The sequence below is a fragment of the Pimephales promelas genome, chromosome 8, assembly GCF_988280905.1.
Source record: "Pimephales promelas chromosome 8, fPimPro1.hap1.1, whole genome shotgun sequence".
In the NCBI taxonomy this organism is placed as follows: Eukaryota; Metazoa; Chordata; class Actinopteri; order Cypriniformes; family Leuciscidae; genus Pimephales; species Pimephales promelas.
This window is the reverse complement of record NC_142776.1, coordinates 8642840-8669798: the sequence shown is the minus strand read 5'-3', so window position 1 is coordinate 8669798 and position 26959 is coordinate 8642840. Positions and strand designations below refer to the sequence as shown.

General features: G+C 37.9%; 4 protein-coding genes across 6 annotated transcripts in view; 2 read left to right on the top strand and 2 right to left on the bottom strand.

Annotated features, from left to right (window-relative positions):
- Positions 1 to 3294: 3294 nt before the first annotated feature.
- On the bottom strand, positions 3295 to 5763 carry ermn (ermin). Its single transcript, XM_089133860.1, has 2 exons — positions 5414 to 5763; positions 3295 to 4729 (listed from the first exon to the last, which is right to left on the bottom strand). Exon 2 carries the CDS (start codon positions 4710 to 4712, stop codon positions 4374 to 4376), a length of 339 nt encoding a protein of 112 aa, XP_088989986.1. The 5' UTR covers positions 4713 to 4729; positions 5414 to 5763; the 3' UTR covers positions 3295 to 4373.
- Positions 5764 to 8940: 3177 nt separating this feature from the next.
- Positions 8941 to 14480, bottom strand: LOC120491471 (cytohesin-interacting protein). The gene is made up of 8 exons (XM_039689337.2): positions 14285 to 14480; positions 14043 to 14083; positions 13881 to 13935; positions 13617 to 13719; positions 13438 to 13528; positions 12457 to 12523; positions 12140 to 12206; positions 8941 to 9399 (listed from the first exon to the last, which is right to left on the bottom strand). The coding sequence occupies exons 1-8, from the start codon at positions 14459 to 14461 to the stop codon at positions 9338 to 9340; spliced, it is 663 nt and encodes a 220-aa protein (XP_039545271.2). The 5' UTR covers positions 14462 to 14480; the 3' UTR covers positions 8941 to 9337.
- A 926-nt stretch (positions 14481 to 15406) lies between these two features.
- c8h7orf57 (chromosome 8 C7orf57 homolog) lies at positions 15407 to 22778 on the top strand. 3 transcript variants are annotated; one of them, XM_039689335.2, is made up of 8 exons: positions 15407 to 15525; positions 16021 to 16096; positions 16456 to 16632; positions 16850 to 16943; positions 17278 to 17404; positions 18205 to 18281; positions 18418 to 18521; positions 21984 to 22778. In XM_039689335.2, the coding sequence occupies exons 2-8, from the start codon at positions 16048 to 16050 to the stop codon at positions 22034 to 22036; spliced, it is 681 nt and encodes a 226-aa protein (XP_039545269.2). In that variant the 5' UTR covers positions 15407 to 15525; positions 16021 to 16047; the 3' UTR covers positions 22037 to 22778. The 3 variants fall into 3 exon arrangements, with proteins under 3 accessions (XP_039545269.2, XP_039545270.2, XP_088989985.1); XM_039689336.2 differs by having other exon boundaries at positions 15417 to 15525; positions 16021 to 16084; XM_089133859.1 differs by lacking the exon at positions 15407 to 15525 and adding an exon at positions 15561 to 15579 and having other exon boundaries at positions 16021 to 16084.
- Positions 22779 to 24537: 1759 nt separating this feature from the next.
- Positions 24538 to 26959, top strand: part of pkp4 (plakophilin 4) — a 41087-nt gene continuing 38665 nt past the window's right edge. Inside the window, exon 1 of the mRNA XM_039689329.2 lies at positions 24538 to 24988. The gene's annotated coding sequence lies outside the window, so the exon portion shown is untranslated. The remainder of the gene's footprint in view (positions 24989 to 26959) is intronic.

Genomic DNA, 26959 nt, shown 5'->3' with positions numbered 1-26959 from the left:
CCTAGAAAAGGGCAGACAGAAACAGGTAAAGACTTATTGGTCTGATGGAAAGAAAGGACATCAGATGAATAATGTGGTCCCAATCCATTCAAGGACTTACATAGTCTAGCCATATTTTGGACCAACTGGAGACAAGAAAGACAAGATTGAGATACCCCTAAATACAATGAATTGCAATATAGTCCAGTCTCGATGAACAATTTTGTCCAAGTCCTTGAATGGAAAGAAAGATTTCATTTTGGATTTCATCAAAGCTGATTTAACAACTAAATTTATTTGTGTAAATTTGAGTGTTGAGTCAAAGATGACTCCTACATTTCTTGCTTGAGAACATACTGATTATAGGGTCATGGCTTTTAGAAAAGATATTGGTACATTAAGATGGACCAAACACTTTTGAAGTAGTTTTTAATATCACTTAAACAGTCACTTAACAAATGAGGGACATGTTCAGTAAAGAAATTAAAGCTTAAACTCAGCAACATAACAATGATATGAAATCTCAAACAAAATCTCTTACAAAAAATATTGACTAATGGAAGCAGATATAGGGCCTGAAGCAAAACAGGGCCTAAAATAGAACCCTGCGGCACACCACATGTACAAGCTGGAGAAAAAGAGGAGGATAAGTTTTCAATGCCTGTATTTCTCCCCTTAAGATAGGATGAAATTTAAAGCTGATCGTCTAAAACATACTCTGCTCAAAATGTTTTGAAAGAATTAAATGGTAAATTGTGCCGAAGCCTGAATTAAGGTCCAAAATAACCAGAACGACACATTTACCCGCATCAACACAGTAACACTTCATATCTATCGGATAGACAGCAGTTTGTTAGGATAGGTGAGAATCGATCCCACACTGTCACTATATCTCATGGTGTACCTCAAGGCTCTGTACTTGGTCCCCTTCTGTTTCACATTTATTTGCTGCCATTGGGCCAGATCATCAGACAGCATGGTCTCTACTTTCATAATTAGGGTTGATGATATTCAAATTTATTTCACGATTAACCCCAACTCGCCTTGTCCACTCGCTTCTGTTATTTCCTGCCTTCAGGAACTTAAAACATGGATGTCTGATAACTCCTTACAGCTTAATGCTGGGGAAACTAAAATCCTGTTATTGGCCCCAAATCACAGAGTTTACCCGGGCAAGACATTTTTATTGATATTCATGGTGTGGTTCAGATTAGGCCATCAAAAACTTTGTGGAACCTTGGAGTTTTGTTTGACCCCACATTATGCTTTAATTCACACATCGGTCAGACTGTTAAATCATGTTTCTTCCACCTGCGGAATATTGTTCGTATACGTCCTTCTCTTAAGTTTGGAGATGCTGAAACTGTTATTCATGCTTTCATAACTTCCAGATTGAACTACTGTTATTCCTTATACAGCGGCCTAACCACCAAAGCAATACATCGCTTTCAAATGGTAGAAAACTGTCCTGCTCGAGCATTAGTATAACAAATAATCTGCAAATATTACCCCTACCCTTCATCAACTTCACTGGCTTCCTGTGGTCAATCGCATCCAGTTTAAAATGTTAGTTTTAGTTTATAAAGCTTGTCACAGTCCCGCACCTCAATACCTCACAACCATATCTTCCTGCATGTCCGACAATTTGCTTGTTGTCCCCAGGTTTAAACTATTTACTGTGGGTGGCAGGGCTTTTAGTGTAGGCCCTAAGCTATGGAAACAGCTGCCCTCCAATCTTTGTGCCATCGACAACCTACAAATCTTCAAATCAAAACTTTAAACTCGTATCTTTACCATGCTCAATAAATAATCTTCTCTCTCGCCTTTACTCTCTCACCTCTATTTTTATTTTACATCTTTTGTTGAAATGTAAGTTTTGCAAAAAAAGGTTATATGTTTGTCATGTTTAACTTATGTTTTTGCTTGTATCCATCTGCTTCTCTGCTTGTTCGCTTGATATACCCTAATAAGCAAATTGCCTGTTTCTTTGTTTTGCCTACTATTTGTATTTTTTTTTTTTTGTGAAGCGACCGACCTTGGGTTCTTGAAAGGCGCTATAAAAAATAAACATTATAATTATTATTATTAACAGATCATTCAACGCTTTCAAAAGAGCAGATTCTGTACTGTGCTCTAAAACCAGACTGAAACCTGTCTAATATTTGATTTTCCTTTAAAAAGCAGGCGAGTTGATTTAAAAAAAAAAAAAAAAAAAAAAAAAAAACCTTCTCCGGTAGCTACAAAACTAGCAGACAGACGCATAGTTATTGCGTAAACATGCCTCAAACAGGCAAAGAGAGCCAGAGGAAGTCAGAAAGATCTGCGTAAAAGCCCCGGGCCAAGAGTGGCATTTCAGTCCACCGTGATGCAACCTGCTTTCTGGGGGGACAGAAAGAGTGAGAGCGACCAAAACAGAAAGAAAGAGGAAACAGTAGAAAAGGGATGAAGCGAGGGAGAATGAAAAAGCTGCACCACTCTGTCAGGAAAGGTCAATTACGACCCTAAACCACAGGGGACGTGTGTTGCCCAGGAAGTGCCTTCCGACCCCCAGCCCAGGGACGGTGCACCTCAACAGTCACAAACCTCCCGTTGCCATGGCAGCATGACATTTGTCACCATTCAAATGAGGCCCGGACCTGACTTAAACAAGCCAGGCCAAAAGCGCGGTCTCGTTTTGCCTAAATAAACCCACAGCAGAATTATGAAAACATTAAAGTAACCTCTAATACATTACGATCCGGCAGCGGCAGGTAATGTGCTTGGAGGAATGGAGGTGATATTCATAAACTGCCTTCAAATAAAAAGCAATTAGTGAGATTTGTATTGTAAAGTTCAAGCATTTATAGAGCTAACAGACGAAACAACACCAAACCCACACAGACTCCCAATGAGCAATTAGAGAGGGGCCAGAAACACAGAGACATAAATAAAAGAGTCCGTCGGGTTCGTAAACACCCAAATGAAACTAATCACTGCAGTAAATATCTCATAACATTGATTATACTTACATTAGATGCCACATAAAAATGATTAGGTAAACAATTTGCTGCTCTTCCTTCTTCGTGCTAATTGAGCTGGTCAAAGTTTGATTTTATTAGGTTGTCATTTTATTGTGGTTGTATTGTATATTAGATGTGGTTTTATGAAGGGTTGTCGAGATGATTTGTTACAAGTAATCCATAACCATGTATTTTCTTTAGCTGACGAATGATTCAATTCTTTACAAATATGCATAACAGGACACAAAACAATCAGGATTTTACTTAGACTTCATATATAATGTTCATAATTCCAATGAAGACCCATTAACAGAAATGTAGTTTATAAAATTAGACAGAGGCAGGTCATGCAAACCTCTGTCCATACCTTTATATCAAGACAAAACAATGTTGCCATCTAGTGGATAAGAAATATTATAATATAATATGTAATATAAAAAAAATATTTCTCAAGCCAATTATTGCACATATTTTGTAATTTGACCTTAATGGGACAAAAACATATTTTGCAGTTTGTGCAGTCAGAGAGAAAGAAAGACTTGATAACTTGAACAGATAACATGCGATGCAGTTTCTAGTATCACTGTAAAAAATTATATGATCAATAAGTTATGACAACATATGTTTCTACATTGCTTTAACAACTTTTTGAAAGAGAAAAAAAGAAAGAAAAAATGTTATACAAGATTCAAGTAATTTTTTAAAGTCAGTTTAATGTCATTTAAGTTGATTGTACTTGAAAATTTAAGGTATAGCAACTTTTTTTTACAGTGATGGTAGATATCAGTAACATTATGTAAACAATGAAAACTATTTGTCCAAAAATATAATTACAGATTGCATACATACAGATCTAAAGGCAAATGATAAAATGCTGAACTGACAATATGTGCTGTATTTTAAAAGGCGGGAGCGCCATTTACAAAGCTATATCCATAATCACAGTATTAGAAAGTAGAGTTCACAATTTTTTTTGACATTTTTAACAGAAATACAATAATGTCCTCCATACTGCTTTACTGTAACTAAAAGCTCTTCCAGTAATGCATTCATGATGCAATCACATAGGCTACTTACACAATATAGATCAGGCCTTCATCAGTCAGAGAGACCGCATGTTATTTGGAGGAGCATTCATGAATGAAAAATCTAATTTGCAGACAAATAGCCTAAATGTTTTTATGGCTCACTGCCAGATGAGGGTTTACTTAAGTCTGCTTTCTTGATGCTTTAAAGATAACTACTGATTTCTACAAAGAAACCAAAAATAAACTGTCATAAAATACTGTTCACGTGAGCATATGTCTTTTAACTATGAAGTTTAACAACCACATGAAAACATACATGATGACGGCACTCAGTTCTTACGCATGTCTCTGACGACATTCACCGCTGTTATACATTCAGAATGGACTCAAACTCATCTATTCTCTGCATTGTGTTTCCTTTCTTTATCTTCCGGTAGCAGACAGTGTTGTACCTGCAAACAGGCCGGTTGTTTTTATCCTTCTCGTACTCTTGGCCTGACATCTCAACCGGAGGCTGGAAATCAGGCTCCTCTTCCTCTTCTTCCTTCTCATCTGCTTCTTCATTCACACTTATTTCCTCTTCTGTTATATTCTCTCTAATATTCGCCGGCTCTTCAGATGTCGTCGTCTCTTGAGGTACTTCTTCGGTTTGACCATTCATTTGCTCTTTTTCAGCTTCAAATGTGTCCTTGGCGTTCTGCTCCATTGATGTCACTTCCTGTCCTGTGATTGCAGCAGTTGATAAAGGAAAAGAGACACAACTCTTCTATTTGAATTCTATTTCTCAGATGTAACATAGCTCAGTTTGTATGATAATTAACAGTTTTTCTTGTGCTTTAATTTCACCAAATCACCCAATGTTTGTATTCATCTGACAATCAGTGTCTTTTCATTACTCAATGCAATGGTTTGTCTTGTCCAAATAAGGACTTTTGGTGAAGAGACTTGGCAAAAGATGCAAAGTTGTTTTGAGGAATTTTAATTTGATTTGACTAAACAAAGCGACCAACTGCTGGAATGAGAACTGCGAGTACAATGAGAGGCCTTACATAATATTCAAGAATTAGGAAATTGTGCCATGATGTTACATCAATACAGAAAAACATCTCAAGCAACCATGTCTAGACATCAATTACATTTTGAAAGTATTATTGCTGTTTTCTTTATATGCAATGTATCTAAGAAATACCTTATCAAAACTAGTTTTTCCTCAACATAAAACAACTTAAGCACTTCGAACAAGTACACCAAACCACCTGAATGTGAAAAGTGAACTTGTACCTTTTAAAACCAATGATAAGTCGATGGAGATTTGCATTGTCAGTACAAACGCAGAAACCATTTTAACACATCGACGCAAACTCTAAAACCTCACTGTACTCACTCATCAAGAATAATGTGTATTACCTTGTTCCTGTTGGCTCCAGTATTGTTGTGTTTGTTGGGTCTGACTCCAGTTCCTGTGATTTGGGAAGAAGAGTGGACCCTGAAGGAGAGGGATGCTCAGAAGTAGTCTCTTGTGGCGAGCAGTCTGTGCATGGCTGTGTCAGTGTCCCTCCCTTTACGACTCAATGGAATCTGGCTGTCATTGGGTGACGCAGCCTCATTCTCATTCCCAGTGGCGGAGCTGATGAGATTCTCATCCCCATGCATTGTTTGGAAAAAAAGTGTTGTTTGGCTTTTAATTCTGGGTGTGAGCATGGAATTGTGAGATTTATGGGCTCGCTGGTTGAGACGGGACATTCAGTTTGAAAAGTGGCACCCTTTATTTTGAGCTTCATTGAAAACGGGAGATTTCTTGATGTTCTTTTACTGCAAAGTTGTTACACTTAAATAAGGATAAAACACTCTCTGACAGGTGGATATTAGTTTTCCAGAGTCTAACATTTTACTGAAATGGAAGCTGTTTGTCATGTTGGTTTGGCCTTTGGTTTGTTCATGTTTCATGTCTTTTTATTTTGTAATTTAGCATAGTGTCCTGGTTTGTCATGTGATTCCCTTGCCATCATGTGATCTTGTCATGTGCTTTCCTAGTCTCATGTTCTGATTGGTTCCTTGTTGATTATTCACAAGTGTGTCTTGTTAAGAAGTTCGGTATTTTACAAATTAAGTCCTGTTTTAAGATCGCCCTGATGAAATAGAATAGTTAAGATTGTTTTTTAGACAAATGCTCCTGTCACAAGAATTTTTGGATTCTGTGTTAGCACCCCCCCCCCCCCACCCCCCACCCCCACCCCCCCCCACCCCCACCTTTACAATGGTAGCATAGGTGCACTCGAACAATCATTCATAAAAACGCATAAAACTTTTGTTTACAAAGACGTGAAACTCACCGAGTGGTCTGGGGTGTTCACTGATATGCTCACACAAAAATCGCTGCAAAAGATGCTTTCCAACAGGTTTTATCGTAGTTTTTGTCCGACTTCATTTTCTTCCTGTTTTCGGTCGAAGTCCACAGTAAATTGTCGAGTTCACGTGCGCGATCATTGGTAACTAGATAACTAAGGATCGCGCACGTGAACTCGACAATTGACTACTGTGGACTTCGACCAAAAACAGGAAGAAAATGGACTTGGACAAAAACTACGATAAAACCTGTTGGAAAGCATCTTTTGCAGCGATTTTTGTGTGAGCATATCAGTGAACACCCCAGACCACTCGGTGAGTTTCACGTCTTTGTAAACTAAAGTTTTATGCGTTTTAATGAATGATTGTTCGAGTGCACCTATGCTTTCATTATAAAGGTGTGTGGGGGTGCTAACACAGAATCCCAAAATTCTCGTGACAGCAGGAGCATTTGTCTAAAAAACAATCTTAACTATTTTATTTCATCAGGGACGATCTTCAAACAGGGCTTTAATTGTAAAATACCGAACTTGTCCTTTAATAAGATACTTAATAGGGGGTTATACGTGATGTAACACACTCCAGTGCAGTAGGTGGCGGTATGCACTTGCAATCCACCAAGTTGTTTGCAATCCACCATTAACTAAGAGAAGAAGAAGAAGCCCTCATTCCATTGTCTTTTGTTGATTATTGTTCTCTGTAACTGCCGTTGGAGAGTCTCATGCATCTAGTCTTGTCAAGTCAAGTTCGTTTATCGGCTAGTTTAAGTTATCGTCTTGTTACACTTTTTTTGTCCATTCTGATACCCCACCCCACTGTTTCCTTGTGAAAAAGTGTGCTTAATTGAATAGAATGGGAACTTGCATGTTTTATAAAATTTTACTTGGAAATAATATAACTTTAGACATAAAAGGCCACTTAAAGGGATAGTTCACTCAAATTAAAACCCATTTCTTAGGGGAATATTTTCAGGTATTTTTAGGGTTAGGAACACACCAAGCCGACGCCGACAAACTAGCGCTGATGAAAGCCGACTGTGTTGTCGCCTCTCGTCCACTCTCGTCGGGGTAAAAAGCTGCACTTGAACCGTCTATGACTTGAACACACCGAGAGAACTACAGGCGACTGTCAGCTAGAATGTGCGTTCTGCGCTTGTGTGTAGAGCGAACGGTCTATTTCTGCAGATTTATTAGTCTATATTCGTCATTCAAAAAGGAAAACCGACACTACCGGCTGCAGATTTTGAATATCAATCCCGCTAAACACTTTCTTTATTCCACTCCGCTCATGTTAATTGAAATATTCGCCAAGGAACACTCAGGGTAAGATGACGTAACATAAGAACAGCCTTCTATCTTTACCGTTTTGACTTCTTTGCTCGCTGTTTTGCTGTTATTCTGCAAAACAGCCAAATAGAGTTCTCACTTTCCCCAACATGTCGAATCGGGCGAAACAAAGCTGACGAGGACTATATTCAGCCGACGGCACGGAGCCGTGCAGAACACACCGAGGAAACTTAGTCAGCTGACTCACAAAAAGTCTGAGATGTTATAAATATAAAGAAAAAAATGACAGATTCACCATTTGTGATGTGGCAGTGAGCTATAACACACGTGTTATTTTTATGTGATTATTGAGGTTGAATTCATATCAAAATATGCCAAACTTCCCTTACTACTTCTGAATAGGATGCCTACTCCATTATTTGCATTAAAATGCCCTTATGTGGGAGGTGATGGGAGTCTGGTTGTGACCTGGTGAAAAAGTTTGGTACTCCACCCAAACAAAATCTCACTGAAAGCTCATTTTTATTAACCTAAGAGATATTAAGACTAAGAGATATTAACCTAAATTTTGACACACAACATGTTCAGAGTTTTGATTTTCTTGCAGTTTAAGGTCACCAGGTTTTGAAAAAATATATTTTATTTAAAATATTTTCATTTTACATTTTCATAAACTCAAACTTCTATAACTTTTATTCTCTTTCACTTTCTTAATTCATTTAACTTCCACAAAAATCTGCCAAATGTCTTTATTAAAACAAAATCTTACATCATATTCCAAAGCATTCTTGAATTATGTAAGTTCGGATTGTGCATTTTTTAGTTATGCCTAAACATTTTAGTTTGACTTAGTTTGAATAGAAGTGACGTTAAAGTAGCCTATTTTAGTTAACCTGTGATTGGATCAACACTCGCTATTGAATCTGCAAAAGCAGTTTTGTGTCAGTTTGGTTGAGCTTAATATGATTGCCATCCAATATTGTAAACTTCTACGGTCTTTAAAGAAGCCAAAAATGAGGTCGAAGATCGAGGCACCCGTCAGTCATTCTACTGTCAATTAGCTCGTATAAAAGTGATGAGAATGCTATTTTTTCCCTTTGAAACAGAATGAATCATCACTGATGTGTAATTTCCTGCCAGGCTTGAGATGTTTGTGGTGAATAAGAATCGCATCTGGTATTTTACCACTGAGGGAGATGATATCTGGGAAACCTGTGATCAGCAGAAGCAAACAGCAGACAAATCAACTTATGCAAACCACATTCAGCAAGATTAAGTGAACAGCTTGTGCTACACCAAAACACCAGTTATGAAAGTTTATTAAAGAGGCATTCTATAAATATAAAAATGAAAACATATTAAAACACTTTGTATAAAAAATATAAAACAAACAGTACAGTAAATTAAATAAATTTACAATAAAAATGACTGGTGCTTAATAGTGCAAAATACATAGATAATACAGGAATGCACTACAATTAAAATAAATAGTTAAATAATTCAATCATCAATATTTTACATTTCATGCTAAATATCATGCTTTCGATCCTATCTCAAGGTGCCTGATCTACTTTACTACAGTGTTTCCTTTCAGCCTTACTCTAATGCACAGGCGCATATTTTTCAAGTGAAGCCCACAACCTTGATTACACTACATTTGTTTGATTATATTGTAAGTGGAACAAAACTATCCATACTGTCAGCAAAGACTAGCAGACGATTCTGTAGGGGCATTTGGCTTCTGGATGTTTTCCATGGCACCTGAAAACAAAGGAAAATATTGTTTAAATCTACTGGCACACTAAAGTGTTTGTGTGAACAAAATAGAAGAGAACTCAAATGAACAAAAATGGTTTAAAGGAGTAGTTCACTTTAAAAAAAAAACAACTTTTGCTGATTATTTACTCACCCCCATTTCATCCAAGATATTCATGTCATTCTTTCTTCAGTCGAAAAAAAATTAAGTTTTATGATGAAAACATTCCAGGATTTTTCTCCATATAATGCACTTTACTGGTAACCAAACGGTTCAAGGTCAAAAAGACAGTTTCAGTGCTGCAAACTTTTCAAAGGGCTTTAAACGATTCCAGACGACGAATAAGGGTCTTATCAAGCGAAACAATTGCTCATTTAAAAAAAACAAACAAACAAAGTTTAAGTTTTATAAGCTCAAATGCTCGCCTTGCTCTTTTCTGATGCGCATTCGTAACTCTCCTGTTCGAACTCGTTCATCAAAATGAACGAATCTTTTTTCGTGTCATTTGATTAATTCAACGAACGAAATGAACGAATTGACTCGGAAAATTTTTTGTTCATTTTGATGAACGAGTTCGAACAGGAGAGTCACGAACAGAGCAAGGCGAGCATTTGAGCTTATAAAACTTAAACTTTGTTATTTATTTATTAAATGAGCGATCGTTTCGCTTGATAAGACCCTTATTCATCATCTGGAATCGTTTAAAGCCCTTTTGAACAGTTTGCAGTTTGCACTGAAACTGTCTTTTGGATCTTGAACTGTTTGGTTACCAGTAAAGTGCATTATATGGAGAAAAATCCTGGAATGTTTTCATCAAAAACCTTTGAAGAAAGAAAGACATGGACATCTTGCATGACATGCGGGTGAGAAAATTATCAGCAAAAGTTTTTTTTTAAAGTGAATAACTCCTTTAACTGAAAATATTTAATTTAGTATAATTTTCCAATGTGTTACTACAAATTATTATTTATTATAAATCATTCTATTCTATGTAGTAATATTTTTTTAATTTATGTTATTCCTGTAAGTTCTGAACTGATCCTTAAAAAAAATTACGTTTGATGAAGGCATTTTGAATTCCGGAAGTTTTTACCAAAAACTTAAACGTTATCAAAATGGTCCCCGTTCACGACTGAAAACGCTGTATTCTGCTGCCAGGCCAGTAGTTGGCGATATAACTTTGTAAAGAATCACTCTGTGCCTATAGACTGAACACATAATATGCATGCAAATGACATCACAGTGTTCACAAATTTGCATTTTTGTAGTTTACACAGAGACGATAATGGTATCGTTTTTAAAAACGTGCACATTTTCAAAAGTTTGTTTTTTCAGGCCCCCCAAAATACCATTGTCGTGTAAATGAATGGCGAAAAAAGGGACATGAAATGTTTGCGTTTTTAGGCCCTGTTTACACGAGCAAGCTCGCGGGTGAAAACGTAAAAATATTTTATCGGATGTGCCTTTCGTTTACATGGCGACGGCGTTTTTGGGGCTTAAAAACGCAAAAAAGTGAAACCACACTCCAGAGTGGAAATCTTAAAAACGCTCCACCGCCGCATTTCCATGTAAACAGTAAAAACGCAAAAGTCTGCTTGACAGTGGAGGTTGTACACAGGCGCGCGGACTTGGTGTTGTTGTGTGGCAGTGCTTCACTTCGCCACCTAGCCGCCTGGAGTGCATACTACATTGAATTTCACACTCTTTTGCGTCACCATATGCACGCGGATTTCCAACCAAAAACGCTTGTCTAAACGCACAATAAAAAGTGATAACGCAACACCACTTTTGCGTTTTCTCTTCAGAATTGTTTCCGTGTAAACATAGCCTTAGTTAAAAGCGGTGTTGTGTAAAATAAATGGACCCTGTTTTCTTTGTCATCGTTTGCCTTAGCTCTATTTACTCATCTGTTGTCATTGTTTCTAATTAGTACCTCAACTGTTCTCCGTTCCATTGATTATCTTCCCTCTGTGTATTTATCCCTCTGTTCATGGTCACATGTTAATGTGTATAAATTGTGTTTGTGAGATTTCTCTCTGTTTATTAAAGAGTTGTTTTATTGTCCATTCTGTGTCACACATTGTCTTTTAGATTATGCTAAGCAAACCTGTGATAGGAAGCTTGTTTCCACCAAGGAGTAAAAAAATATATATAAAGGTAATTGTGACTTTTTTTATCTCAGAATTCTCCTCAGAATTTATATCTCGCAATTGGAACTGTATAACTCCCCGCAACTGCGAGTATATATCTCAAAATCCTGAGAAAATAAGTCAGAGATAAGATAAAAACTCACAGTTCTGATTTTTCTTGCAGTTGCAAGATTATATCTCTCAATTTTGACTTTTTTCCCAGAATTGAGAGACATATACTTGCATGTCTGAGAAAAAAAGTCAGTTTTGTGAAATATAAAACACGCAATTGCCTTTATTGTATTTTTCCGCAGTAGATACAAGCTTCTATTATGCAGTTGTTACCACATGAAACACATTTTAAACGACCTGACAAAACATTTTTTCGCAGTGTAGACTAACTGAAGTTTCACTTTAGAACAGATAAGAATCGTCAGCAAAGTATCTTCCTGTAATTTCTATACACACACACACACTCCCCACATGGTATGCGTGCACACACGGATGCTTTTGTTGATATCATGAGGGAAGACCGTGGCTTTACAGGGAAATGATGCGTTTCTCGTGTGGGTAATGTATGCCCACATCTCTCACACACACATACATATTAACACACCTCCCATTAGACGCACTTCCTCTGTGATGAGTGTTTGAAGCTCTTCGTGTTTCTCTGTAAACTGTCGCTGTGGTGTAAAAGTGACGGGGAAACACAGAGAAAGAAAAAAAACTGTTAAGCAAGAGGAAACCAACTTTGTTCACGATTCACACAGTTACCCAACACAACATTATTACAGTAAATAACTATTGATACGCAAGTTATGCAAAACAGAGGCAGGACAAGAATGATTATGAAGGATTCTAAAAATGCATAATTAGGGCACAAAATGGGACTTATGATTTTAAGAAATGTTCAATATTTTTGGAGAAAATCACCTGCAGAAGATGAAGCTTGCCAAGCAATTGCCTCTGCTTTTCTGTAGCACCTCTGATCATCTCCATCCTGCAGTCCACAAGAGAGAACACATAAAGATTATATTCAGATCAAGAGGCATCATTCACTGGGTATTAAGTCACCATGAAATCAAATTTGAAAAATTATTGTAATATTTATTATTAATACTGGTCTGTATTATAAATATGTGCACATCATTTCATGTGGCCTCATAATATTTCATCAAAATAACTTCCCCTCCTGACATCTCTTCTCTGATGAAATGTTTACTGGTGCAATTTTTCTTGTCTGAGCTGACGTTTCGGTCTGATGTGTCACAATATGAAAGAAAAGACTATCACAACTTCTGTTTCATTCTGACTTTAAGTAATAATACGACTTCTACAATCCATTGAATTATTGCTTTGGATTGTTTCATTATACCCACTCACACTCATTCTATCATAGTGGCAGCTTTTGTGACAGAATGAATACAAATATTGTGATATTTTAAAAACATTGTAATAAAATCCTGTTCAATTTTATGTAAAACTATTTAAAAGATAAATTAAATATACAACTATTTTAATAGAGGTATGTACATGTACTGGTCTCTTAAACCTATATCAAAAAGTATTTAAATCAATGTAGATTTTAACCATGAATGATGGTAATTCATACTTTTTTTACTTACAAACATCTTTTTTTTACACTGCATAGGTTAATTAAATGAACCGATTAACAGGTTTTACTGTACATTATATTTAATCGTTTAGCAGACGCTTTTATCCAAATGAGGAGAGCAACAGAAGCAAACCAATAAATGATTAATAATCTGGTGTATCAACATATCCCTGCTGTGACTAGTCCCAGTCTGGCCCAGTACAGAATAATTTTTACAGTCTTTTTACTTTCAAAAAAGGTGCATTTAACTTGTATTTAACATATCAAATTGTACCAAAGTCAATAGTGTTTAGTCTTACATTAAGAAGGAGGACTCCTGAACCAGATCCTTGATCTGCTGCTGAGTGAATCCAGCGATGTACACACTGTTGACTTTGATAATAACATCACCTATGAGAGACAAAGAGATTTTAGCATTGAGTACGTATGAATGACACTGGTTCCTGACAGAAAGTGGGCAGGTGTTTTGATAACTCACCTGTCATTAACCCACTACTCTCTGCGAGACTGTTCTCCTTCACCCAACACACACATGAGCCCAAATCCTGCTCAGTGCTGATGCTTCTCTCAACACTGCCTGTCTATGGACAGGGAATAAAGATCCAATCAATTCATCATCCAAAATCCAATTATCCTCTGACAGATAATAAGCCCTCAGGCAGGCGTAATACTTGAATGAATGGAGAGAAAAAAAGGATGAGAAGAGAGAGAGGGATAGAAGGTGGGTGGGTAATAAGGTTACCTGGATGTCAAACCCAAAAGTTTCGTTTTCTTTTCTTCTTAAAACAACAGTTTTCCTGTTAACCACGAGTAAGAAAGAGACATGAGTTGTGTATCTGGGCTGAATTTTTGTAGGCGACTTAAGATGTTAATCGTATATATAATTTAAAAAATATATTTATACCGTATACACTGCTTCACTGTCTTGTCTTGGGATTGCAGTACCTAAAAAAAATACACCACACAATAGGTAATTATTAAAATAAGTACCTTAGATACTAGATATTATTTATATAATAATAATAATAATAATAAATATTAAATATCACTTACAAAATAATGATTAAAATCATATAATCAACATTTAAAAAATAAAGTCAATGAGTAATACATAAATAAATAAATAAAACATTAGTAGTCACTTACGTTTCTTTTATGACTTTTTTCATCTTTGCTCTTGGTTGTTTGTTTATAATCACTAGTGTTCTTCTGTGCTTTGTGTCCAGTGTTAAACAGGTTGTTTGTCGCGCAGCTGCTTTTCCCCAGCAGTTTTCTTATGTATTGAACAGATGCTGTCATCTTCAGAGTGTGTGTTGCTGACATCTCTGCTGCTGAACCACTCCTCTCGCTTTTACACCATAGTTTTACACACGCCTCTGAGCGGATGTCACGTGACAACAGTAAAGTCCCCGGCCGGGGCAAACTTTTGAATTTACTGTAAGTTTGTCAGCGCCTATAGTTATGGAGAATCATGTTTAAAAATCACCTTTGCAACTGGTTTGAAACAAACTAAACCTCTGCGTTAACAAGGTCAATTTTAAATCCATTAATCAAATGATGAATCTGAAAACTAAAACAATTGATTTTTTCTTTTCTTTTCATTTTGGCACGTTTTGCGTACAATTTGACTATTATTTAAATAATTTATTTAAAATTGATAGATAATGTCTTCCATACATTAAAACGGAAATATTGAGTTAATAAACATGAACAACATATTTCAATTTTCAAATAAATAACTTAATATAGCTAAATGCGGATTAATTTATTAATTAATGATCACTGTTTTGAACTGCCGTTAACAAACAAACAACTTTTTTTTAAATAATAAAGTTTATGAAAAACTCATTATATCAGCCAAATTTCTACGTGTCTCACGAGATAGATTTTTTATTGTTTTTTTTTTTTTTTTTTTTTGGTGAAATATGACGATGCCCAAAAGGGTAGGAGTCCATTAAAATAATTTAGGGTACCGTTTCTATGGCAACACAAAATTAGATCAGGTGAAGAATTCGATATAATTGTTTTAAACGCACAGTGGCAGTTACAGTTAACCAGGCAACGAATCTCAAGACAATTCATAAAATCCAAAATATATCAAATTTAGAAAACAAATATTTTGGATATGTTTTATTTAAGTCCAGATTATATATAAAAAATAAATTATGTTTTGCTTAGCATTTTTAATTCTTGCCTGTTTAAGGGTTAATAATAGTACAGGTGATGTCATGTTTTGGTTTTTACCATGGTTTTCGCTTGAAGATTGTTTCCCATCCAGTAGGTGGCAGGAGAGGCGCCTCAGTCCCGGTTCAGAGCACACTTCAGTCATTTGAAGAAGAGAAATCTAGGCGTCCCCCCTTCTGCGCGCTGCTTCTAGTTAACACGACGTAAGCTTTGTCTTTTCCATGTCATTTTAGTAGCCTCAGCTAAATAATAGCGATGTAATTTCATATTTAAACATTTATCTACATTTAGTTTTTATCCGTGATTTCTGTAATTTCTGTTTTTAAAGTCTGCGCAGTTAATTGGTAATGTCATGTATAGATGATGCTTATGGTGGTCCTGATGCTGCTTTTGTTACTAGGCGACCAGGTTGACTGGGGAGCTAACTATTAAACAATAATAATCCCAAAGAGAACTAGCTAAAATAACCACAGTGTTTAAAAACGTAATCAGTAGTAGCCGCGTTTATTCGCTTTTGGTAAATTAGATTGCTGTCGATATGCGGCTGCCTGCACAACGGAGCAAGGCTCTGCGCTCAATATGTCGAGATGACTGACAGTATTTCGCAGTTTAATTGGATGATTTAAGAACGCATTAAATGAGAATCTTCTATTTAGAATCAATGTTAAGCATTTAATGGACTCTTTCTGCCATTGCAGTGCCATCTAACCACCAAGACACCAGACATGGATGCCGAGCCCAACTATCGCCGGACAAAACCGGGTAATGGCCCTTGTGAGCAACAAATTATACTTTTGTTTCTTTTTTTTACAGACCACTGTAGGTTTACATTATTGTCACGTAATACTTTTAAATATTGTATAAGATTGAGGCAATTAATTGTAGAAGCTGCTCACTGCAGGGCCATGGGTGGAGCTCCCCCTCTCTGGCTGTAATTTTGGCGTAAAATGGATGGTGCTAGAAGGTCCAACCGCACCCTAACCTTACCCATAACTCTATCCGTCAACCATTAGATCGACATAGGTGGAGCTGGACTAGGTCAAACTCAGTCCAGAGAGCTGGAGCCGGATGCCATTTGGCTCTGCAATAAGCACCACTTGAATAATTGTGCAAATATTTTAATTTCATTGTAGGTGTTAGATCAACTCAACATGAAGCTTCAAATGGAGCTTCTGGACCCTCTTCACAGATTCCAGGTTTGTCTCAGAATGCCGACGTCACTCCTGAGGAAAAAACTAAAGGACGGCGTGTAGGAATTCAGGCATCTGACTCGGATTATGTTAAACTTGCGAAACAAGGAGGACAGAAGGGTAAATGTGTCTCAACTGTATAGAATTTTATTTTAATATTTGTCATTAACTTTGCTATGATTCACTACATGTTGAGAATAGCGTCCTATAGGAACAAAGTGTAGCATTTATGCACAGAACGACTACTGCTTTTACAAAAATAAACACAACGTGATTTGATTGACTTTAAAAGATGCCTAATAATTATGGCCCTGCTAATCTTTCAATTCTCTTGTAGGTTTGCTGCGGCATGATGATCCTGTGGATTCAAAACCTAACAGCACCTACAAACCCTCTAATTGGTTCTCTGACTCACCCGATGATCAAGAGAGGTGAGAATTGGTCAGCCCAATAATGTTTTGTACACAATTTTGGTTCGACGAATGATCCAAGATTTTAAGAGACTCAATCATCTCAATTTATTACAACTCATTGGCCTGGAGAAAGAAGCTATGCATGTGTCAATTAGTTCTGGTATTCAAGGCATGGCATGTTCAAGCAATTCAAGAATATTCTGGTCCGTATTAATAGGGTGACATGGGGGACTTGCAATCTTCTCTCAGAAGAAATACAGGGGTTTGTAGAGACATAAAAGGGTAAACCCCAATCCATCCAATCCATGGTGGTATGAAACTGGGGTTCAATCTTTTGATCTTATGCTTGCAGCGGAAGTAATGCTACTACCCCTGACGGAATCAGCAAGAGTGAGTCTAAAGGGGCCTTACAGCAACTGGAGCCCCCATTTGGAACTGATAACTGTTCAGCCTGGGACAGGGATTCTGGTAATGACAAGGTGAATGGATTAGCACAGACCGTAAAAGCCATCGTGTATTTGAACCTTCCATTCTTCATCCCGCTGCCATCTTGCCATCTTTTTATTTTATTTTTTTGCCAAGCAAAATAAGTTTCAGCAAAAACTGGGGTCCAATCATTTTTTGTTTCCTTTGTTGTGATTCTGCTTTTTACTTTCTTGACTGGTTGACAAATGCACAAACCATTTTCTCTCACAGGAAAGCAGGAGTTTTGCAAATGACCTTTTGTTTTTTCATGGTGAAATTTATAGATACAATTTGATAAAACTGCATGCTATGTGGCTACTCAGTTGGGAACACTAAATATTGTAAATATTTGAGAATCATTATTTAAAATCATTTGCTTTTCGTTACAGTTGCCTACTATATTAGCAAAGAGTTTAAAGGATTAAGGTTACTAAACCAAAAGGTTTTTCCTTGGCAAAAACCAGTTTGACATATTTAGCTATACAGAACTGGTTCTTTCAGAATGCTACCTCAAATGACTGTTGAAATAGCTCTGTACCCTGTAACATTAGATCTGCGATTCTCACTCCATGCCCTATCATGTTCATCATATACACAGGAAACTGAATCATCTTATTGCATTATTAGTCATTCATTATTCTTCCTTCATGCTTCTTTCTTTTTATTAATGATGTTCTGTATCTGTGGGTTTCCGTTTTTATTGCTGAATGGAATTATTAATTATGATTGTGAATTAATCCGTTTTCATCGGCGGTGTTTTACATCATTATATTAAATTGTGAATTCATATTGAAAATCTAATGTCCTCACACAGAATGTCAACAATGCTACATCGGAGATGCAGAAACTCTCACTACAAGATATTGACCAGGCCAACAAGTTCAAAAAGACGTATGTATCTCTCTCTTTTCAAAAAAACAACAACATAAAAACATTTTAGCCCCTATATTATTTTCCAAATGCACATTATTAAATATAAAATGTTTTCAGTCTATATTAGTTTGTGATAATTGTTTCTACATTGCAGTTCCCATGATAAGAAGAAAACAGCTCCAGTCAGCATGTCCAAACTTTTAAGCTTTGGTTATGCCCAGAATGAGGATAAATCTCCCAATGATGATGATGCTTCAAGTGAGTCTTCCTGTTTTTTTTTATTATTATATCATGAGTATTTTGAGTTTTGCATTGTGTTAACCACAATTACAGTTGGAGGCAGCTGCAGTGCTCCTTGGTATGAAATGCTTAAAAGTGCAGTAAGTAGTTTCTGACAAACAATGTTGATATTTTAAGTCATATTCAAACACACACACCCCTACCCAAAAGAAACACACCCCTCCCTTTATTGCTCCACCTCAAAATAACAAACATTTTACGTAACGCAGGCAACGACTAACAGCTGGCACATCACACAGCTCGTGCAAGTATGGATAAATCAGTTGTGATTCAACAGCAGCTGCAAATCATGGTTTTGTTAAAACCAATGTTACTTATCAAGCAGAAACAAAGCAACCTCAGCTTCAGTTAACTTTCCAGAGTGGTCACTTCAACGTTGTGTAGCCCAGCTACGCTGTGGGAAACTATAGGATAACGCCAGTGAATTAACTAGCCAATTGTCGCAACTATTCAAATATTCATGAGCCTTCATGCAGTATAAAATGCAGAGGGGGGATAATGACGTCAGAATGTTTTTCTTCACGCTGCCATCGTTAAAGACACACCTGAAGAAACTTCTTGACTGGATCCGATGGCTACTTTTTGCAGGATTTGGATAATTGCATCGCCTGCCTGGGCCTGGCCCACACTGAGGCCGCCGGCTTGGAATCCAGCTGCATACACTGCGCTGACCTGCTGGTGCATGTTTTGAGATCCAGGAGGGAGATTGCTCGTTGCATTCCCTGTCGTCTACTGCTGTCGCTCCATTCCCCAGTCCATTTCTCCGACGAGAGCCCTCTGCACCTTCTGCCCTCCTCCCATCGTCACAGTCTCCTTCGGTGCTGGCAGAGACTCAATATCCCTATTGGTGTTGAAGAAAGACTGGGCAGTTTAGGAGCCAGAGCGCTCCGACACAGAAGGCATAGCTCGTCAGGGTTTTTGAGAAGGTGGTTATGGAGCTGGACCTCACCTAGAGCGCTCCGGATGATCCCACCAGGAGTAAGTAAGACTCCTTGTACTTCCAGACGGGCCACCGCTAGGCTGCTTCGAGGTGGAGGATGCCCCTTTTCCCTGACGTCCATGGTAATGTGGTGAAGTTGGGTCTGCACCCCAGTCTGCATGTGGCCATGCCTCTTCACAGGCCTCCTTTTCCCAAGTGGACAGGGCGAAAGCCCACAGCTACATGCACATGCATCTGTGCCCTTCCCCAACCACGCTGTGCGTGTATCTCAGCTGATAAGGTCTATGCACCCGCTGCACTCTATGGCTGTGGTGCAGGTCTTTCTTTAAAGAATAATCAACTTTTACGTACGCCAGGTGACCTGTAAATGCGAAAAAGTGCTTCTATTGCAGTTTCGCAAAATATTCCTCTTTTGAATTGCCTGAAAAACCACCTCATGCGAGCATAAAAAAAAATTTGGGATCAATGGGAGTTTTTGCAAAATTGACATGTTTCCAGTGGGCATATTTTTAATTTTCAGTTTCACTTTGCGCACATTGAAGGGTAATGGAAACGCGGTTTGTGAAACTCTGACAATGAACACTTATCAGGAACAACTAAACGCTGGATTTTCGCTGGAAGCATTCCAATATATTAGATGCACACCGGCATGCTATCATAGCTGATAAGGTCTATGCACCCGCTGCACTCTATGGCTGTGCTGCAGGTCTTCCAGGCCAAGCTCCTGGACAGCGGCAACGTGGACGCACGTAAAGATCTTCACACGGAAACAGACTTCATGTTCATGGCAACGAAGCGCTCCACCCAAGCCATTGGCCGTTCTATGGGCTTCATGATGTTTTTTTCACCGGCACCTATGGTTAACCCTAGTTGCCCTTAAGGACTCCTCAACACTCAGATAGATGGTGTGTGTGTTTGTGGTCCATGAGCGTGCACACCTCTGGGTGCAGTTTTGCTTGTCGCCAGAGGGGGCATAGTTCTACAAAAACTCAAGAGACTTGCGCAATGCACCTTTAATAAAGAACTCTGTCTCATCTTCTGTCCAAACATATCGTGCTTTCTTTAAAGAATAATCAACTTTTACGTACGCCAGGTGACCTGTAAATGCGAAAAAGTGCTTCTATTGCAGTTTCGCAAAATATTCCTCTTTTGAATTGCCTGAAAAACCACCTCATGCGAGCATAAAAAAAATTTTGGGATCAATGGGAGTTTTTGCTAAATTGACGTGTTTCCAGTGGGCATATTTTTAATTTTCAGTTTCACTTTGCGCACATTGAAGGGTAATGGAAACGCGGCTTGTGAAACTCTGACAATGAACACTTATCAGGAACAACTAAACGCTGGATTTTCAAAAGTATGTGAAGTTTGCGGTGCCATTGTTCCAGTAAACTTGTACAACATTCCAATATATTAGATACACACCGGCATGTTATCATAGCTACATCAACTTTACATTTTAACACCCCTAAACATGACGCGGGACAAAACAAACTGTAAGTGGTTGCTTTAAATATCGGTTAATTAGATGATCCTCCTGGGCGGTCCTTAGCCAATGAATGCTGTGATGGAGTCCAGATCTTCTGTCATCAGTCTAAAGGTCTGGTTACGCAAGACTACTCCAGCGTTGGAAAGCTTTTCCAATATTAACATGGGTCCTAGCTCTTGCCTGATCGTAACCCTTCTTCTTCCAATTATATTCCTCTGAGCTTTTCCTCCTTTGTAAAATCTCAGCCATCTCTCTTTCTCAGGCCCCATCCACACTACTGCGTATTCGTTTAAAAACGAAGACCTTTTGCTACGTTTGCACCTCCCGTCCAGACTAAAACGGGAAAAACGAAGACCTAAAACGGAGAAGTTTAAAAACGCTGCAGCACCGTTTTGCGTTTTGAATCTCCGGAGGGCGTTTTAATGTAGACGGGACAAAGCGTAGGACTTCTGAAACGCTTACGCAGGGGCTGACGCTTGGCTCCATGATTGGGTGTTATCAGTCATGACGTATCCTTCCCTGATTCGTCAATCACTGTTTACACCGGCACGCGCATGCCCAGTGTTGGTGAATGGTTACGTGATCCGCGTTTTCAGTCGTTTTAATGTGGACTGAGATTATTTCTAATACACAGATAAAACGCTGGTGTGGACGGAGAACGTATTTGTTTTAATTCTCCGTTTTTAAACGAAAACGCAGTAGTGTGGACGGGGCCTCAGTCTTTCTACAATTGTACCTCTTTTTCACTCGCTCTCCTCCCCCATCATGGGCTCCCTACTGCTGAATTGGCTGAAAGAGTGTTGTGGAATGTGGCCTGGCCTGGTTGGCACATATTTCAGCACACATAAAGAAAATATTCACAAAATTGGTTGTTTGGGTGTTGATTTACATTTTCAACAGCATTTCTCAAAAATCGCTTACTGCAACTTCAATGCTTTAATGTCAAATTATGTATGTAATTGAGAAATGAATTTGTGTTTATTTGATATTTTAGGCATTACCTCTGAGCAGACGAGCACCATTGCACCAGAGGATGAATTGGAATAAAAGACGATGCCCCCCAAAACCCTTCTTCAAGAATTGTTGTTCTCTTGTATCCAGTAGCTCCTTTGCATCAAACACCCGCTCTCTGCTTAAAGCAAAAACACTAATTTTCTTCATTGACTAGTTTGTGTCAGGCTCAAATATCTATGGTGCTTGTGATCTGTATAACTAACCCTAGAAGGAAGGAAGTCCCTAAATGAAAACTACAGGTTATGTGCACTACACAATACATCTTAGATGCATTGATGTCAAGGTAGAGCTGATTTTCATGTCATGGCGCAATAATGTGCCAAAACCTTAGGAACACTGAAGATAACACACACATTTAAACAGATAGGATGAACTTCTGCCACGTTAAAAACAGCTCTTTTTCACCTCACACTGTCAATGAATATGACAAAATGCGTAAGCTGCAAACATACATTATTACTCACTTCAGCAAATCTCTGGATTGAACACTTTTGAGTATCCTTATGGTCTAATAGTTAATTAATTGAGTAAAAGATGTGCACACAAGAAGGCCATCTTACCATGAATTAATACATGAAGTAAGGAGATGCCCTTTGAGAACAGGAAGGGGGTTTAGGGAGTTTGTGATTGTGAATGTCTGTTATTAGTATTAATGTAATGGTAAATAATCTCAGATTCAGTTGTTTTGGTGTTAAATGCTGTATAAGTTATGTTTACACTTGCTGTTAATTCATGCCTATAAATGATAACTAAATAAAATTGCATGTGCATGAAATGATTGCTGTTTGTGGTCATGGTTTAATAGGTCAGCCTCACAGGATGAATGCACTGTTATCCTCATAAGTTTTTATTTGTTTAATACATTTACAATATGTATGTGTACAACATTTTCCAAAGAGGAAAATATTTTAATGCTAAAACTAAAAAGACTAAAATTGGTAAAAACAACATTACTAATATCATTTCTATTTAATATAATCATTTAGTATAAATTAATTAGTGTATACTAATAATTAAAAAGATGCACAAAGTTATTTTTAATGTTCTGATAATTATTATGCTCACTCAAGACTACATTTAATTGATTAGTAACAGTAATATTCTGAAATATTTTAATATATTTTAAAGTCCCCGTGAACCGGAAGTTGCAAACGATTTTTCTCCAGTGCTGTGACGTATTTCCAAGTGAAACGGAATATTGAACAGAGGGCAGGGTTTTACTCTAGCGCTCCTCCTCTCCATATCTCGCTCATAGCAAACTAACGGTTTGAGGGGAGTGGTTAAGCGTTTCCCCACCCAAGCTGTGAAACCTACGTCATCAGAAAAAGAAACCGTTCCAGACCGGAAGTAACTTTTCAGATTTTGATTAAAGATTACCAAGGTAAAACATTTTTTAAATATATTTTTACTTGCACGGATTAATTGTTCACCACAAGACTAGTAATATGCGCTAACAAAGTAAATAGGTTCAATTTTGATTTCACGGGGACTTTAAAGATTGTAAATGTCTTTACTATCATTGAAAATAACAATACAATCCAGAGGGGATGAAAAACAAGAGTTTCTGACATCAAGATGTTTCATTTTAAAAATGAAAACAAGCAGGAGTAGTTCAATTATGGAGTGTTACAGTAAAAGGCTTCAGGTTAGTTTCCAGGAAGTGGTGACCCATACTGGATATGACAGGCCTACTAAATCATCATACCACCCTTGACTGGGGCATTTAACTTTTGGGATCTGCAATTAATCTATTCTGCAAGTCAAATGGATGTTAGACATCTGCTAAAAGCCACATGTGGACATTGTTAGAAGCTGAAAAGGATTTACTGCTCTTATAAGAGCTGAAGATGCCCTTTGTACAGAAAAAAAATCACCTAAACCCTTTTCTGGATAGATTTGTTTGCTGATTGTTTTATATTTTGCCTGCATAACACTGGGATCCATCCACCATTATTCTTTCAATTGGACCTGGAATGCAAGGTATGAACAGTGAGAACATGAGAATCAATCCCTAATAGTCCCACGTGGTTCATAACAGCCCTGGGTTGTTAAACATTGGCTGGCTTCTAACCAAGACTCAGTATGTGTGACTGTTTGGCAGAACATGAGAGGAGGATAAAAGATGAGCCGAGGTCCAAAGACATGATGGGTGAAGCAGAAGGTGAGGTGAACTGAGCTCAAAAAGGCTTTGGTACTCCATCTGGCAGAACGGGTATTTTGCTTACTCTGCACCTCTTAAACAGTTCCTAATGTGAGGGAATTTATTGTTGTTGTTTCTCAGTTGCCATTTGTGTTCATTATAATAGAACTAATTGCAAAACCAATGTTTTCTTAATTATTTAGAGATAACTCTTTATAATACAATTTGATTGTGAACATGTTATCATCTGACAGAAGCAGTAATATCACTGGCGATACCCTTTTATCCACACGATGGCAATGTTGCCTAATGTTCATTTTGAAAAAGCCTTTAGAAAAACGTATTTTTTTTTTTTTATCATCCTACAAAATATTTTATGAGGCGCTGGCTAGTCTTCGCCAAAGTTATGTGGACTTTGTTTAACCCGAATACTTTTGAAATCCGACCAACATAATACTAAACAAATATATCAAAGCTATTCAAAGTAACGAATTTGTGGGCGTTAATGCGCACCACGAGCAGATGGTCACTCATGTGACCGTTTAGGGATTGTTGTTTTCGCTCTGTAACCGTGTTTTTCAGTTTACTTCGATGGGAACTCCATTTTTTGAATCAACTCCTGTTCGACTACATGGCAACACATTCAAATGCCCTGAAACAGCATCTCTCTATGTGGAGCGTCTACGTCACGCGCTCTGACCCTCTTGCCCAGCGCGCGAGACCCAGCCGGAGCCGCCCGTTCATCTATCGCGTGAAAACACCTTTGGAAAGAATGTCATCCTATGATTCTTTTACAAATGGATTTATCGGTGACCAAGAATAATTTGCATTTCGGCGGTTTTGTGGTGAGTACTGGCGATTTCGCGCTGCTCCAATGAAGCGTTGCTAACATCTGGCTCGCGCTGGCGGCGGGAATTCATCGCTGCTTTATCGCTATATCTCGTGAATATCTCCTTAAGTCAAATTCAAAACTGAGCTTTAATAGACGGGGTTTTTAGTGCACAAACCGAGAAACTGTTCTCTTTTCTGTCGATGCCTGCTTTAAAGCTCATTCCATCTGTCTTTCTTCATTTCAGTGATTAACTGTGCTTAAAATATGTATTTGTACTAATAGTTGTGCTTACATAAATGGACTGATGGCCTTGTTCAATGCATAAAGCTGAATAACCTGATCAGGTGTAGTGTCGCGTCCACCTCTAATCGAGAGACCTAACGTTACACCTCCCATCATCATCCCTGGTCCATCTTCTGACCCTGCATGGCGCATTTAGTCACCTCCTTAACCTGGGCAATGCATTGCATGTTGCATTAGCTAGTTAGTTCCATTAATTATAATCCTTGATGACATGTGTTATGGCACCCTACAGCCCAGTATCCCACAGCCTTCACTGTGAGGTAGGCTGGTCTCCATTATGACTGGTAGATGCTGTCACTGGGACTGAGGCTGGACCACCTTTTAGGCACTTTTTTATGCATAATTGAGCATGCCCCTCTGTCCTTGCTCTGAACTCCTGCTCTAATAATTGGAGCTCGACAGAACCAAGAATAATATTGTGGTGGTTTGGACTGTAATGACGGAAATGTGGAATGGATGCAGTTTCAGCTGCCTCATCATATTGACCAGAGTTTAGATTGAATGCAGGCTTGCTGCTGTGCACCATCATGCAATTGCTGCTGTGCGGTGATTTGCTTTGAGCAGTCCACAATTACAGTATGTAAAGATTGCAGGGACAATGCAACATGATGCAGTAAGACGTGGTTCCTCAGAGACTGAGCTGCATGTCTTTACACTGCATTGGCATGTTATGTGGTCCGAAGAAGCATCCCAGGGACTTTTTGTGTGTGTATGTGCATTTATAATGGCCAAGGCTGAGTTTTGCTATTCATTAGAAGTGATGGAATGACCTCTCTGACAAACTATGTGGTGGTAGTGGTAACTAGACTAACTCAGATTATTCCTATAAGTAACAGTTTTATTACTGTTTCTTGGTCATCGCGGCTAATAGGATGGTTCGCTTGTTTCCTCTTATCCCTTCTCCTCTGTGTATAAACCCTGTGCTCTGACTGACAGCAGCATCTTGGTAAATCCAGTGTGGAGGTGGGTGGGGATTTTAAGGACTTCTAAAGTGGATTTTGGATTTTATTTTTGTAAATGCCAGCACAGTGGGCTACTGCCATTTATGAAGTTTATCAGCTTTAAATGATTGGATTAAAACTAATTTTTGATCACCAAAATGACATATTTAAAAGTTCTTTATTTGAAGTCTTAAAATAGCTTGAATGTAACTACACACCAGTAACTTTCAAACCGCATTTTTGAGACTGTCTTTGGTGGTTCACTGCAGTTTTAAGGAGAAAATGCTAATCAATGGTGTTGACTTATGAATTTGCACATGATTTGTCTTAAAGCATATTAAACACACCACATAGACATATAAACAACATTAAATTCTTGATTTTCACCACAGGGGGACTTAAAGTCTAATGAAAATTGTGATCACAACTGGAAAACGGATGCTCCTAACAGGCCTACATGGACTGTAGCATCTTTGTGTAAAATGTGTACTTCTAATTCTAAATCTTGAGACCTTCACTTGCAGTTTTTAATAAAAATATCAGAAACAAAGATCTGTAGTTTTATTCGATTATTGCCATTAACATCACACCAGGAGTAGAGGTCGACCGATATGGTTTTTTTCACCCCGATGCCGATACCGATCTTTTGAAATCCGGGTCGGCTGATGGCCGATTAATGCTGCCGATTTATTTTGGCCGATATTTGCTTGGTTTTTAACCTCTATTCGAAAGATAAAATG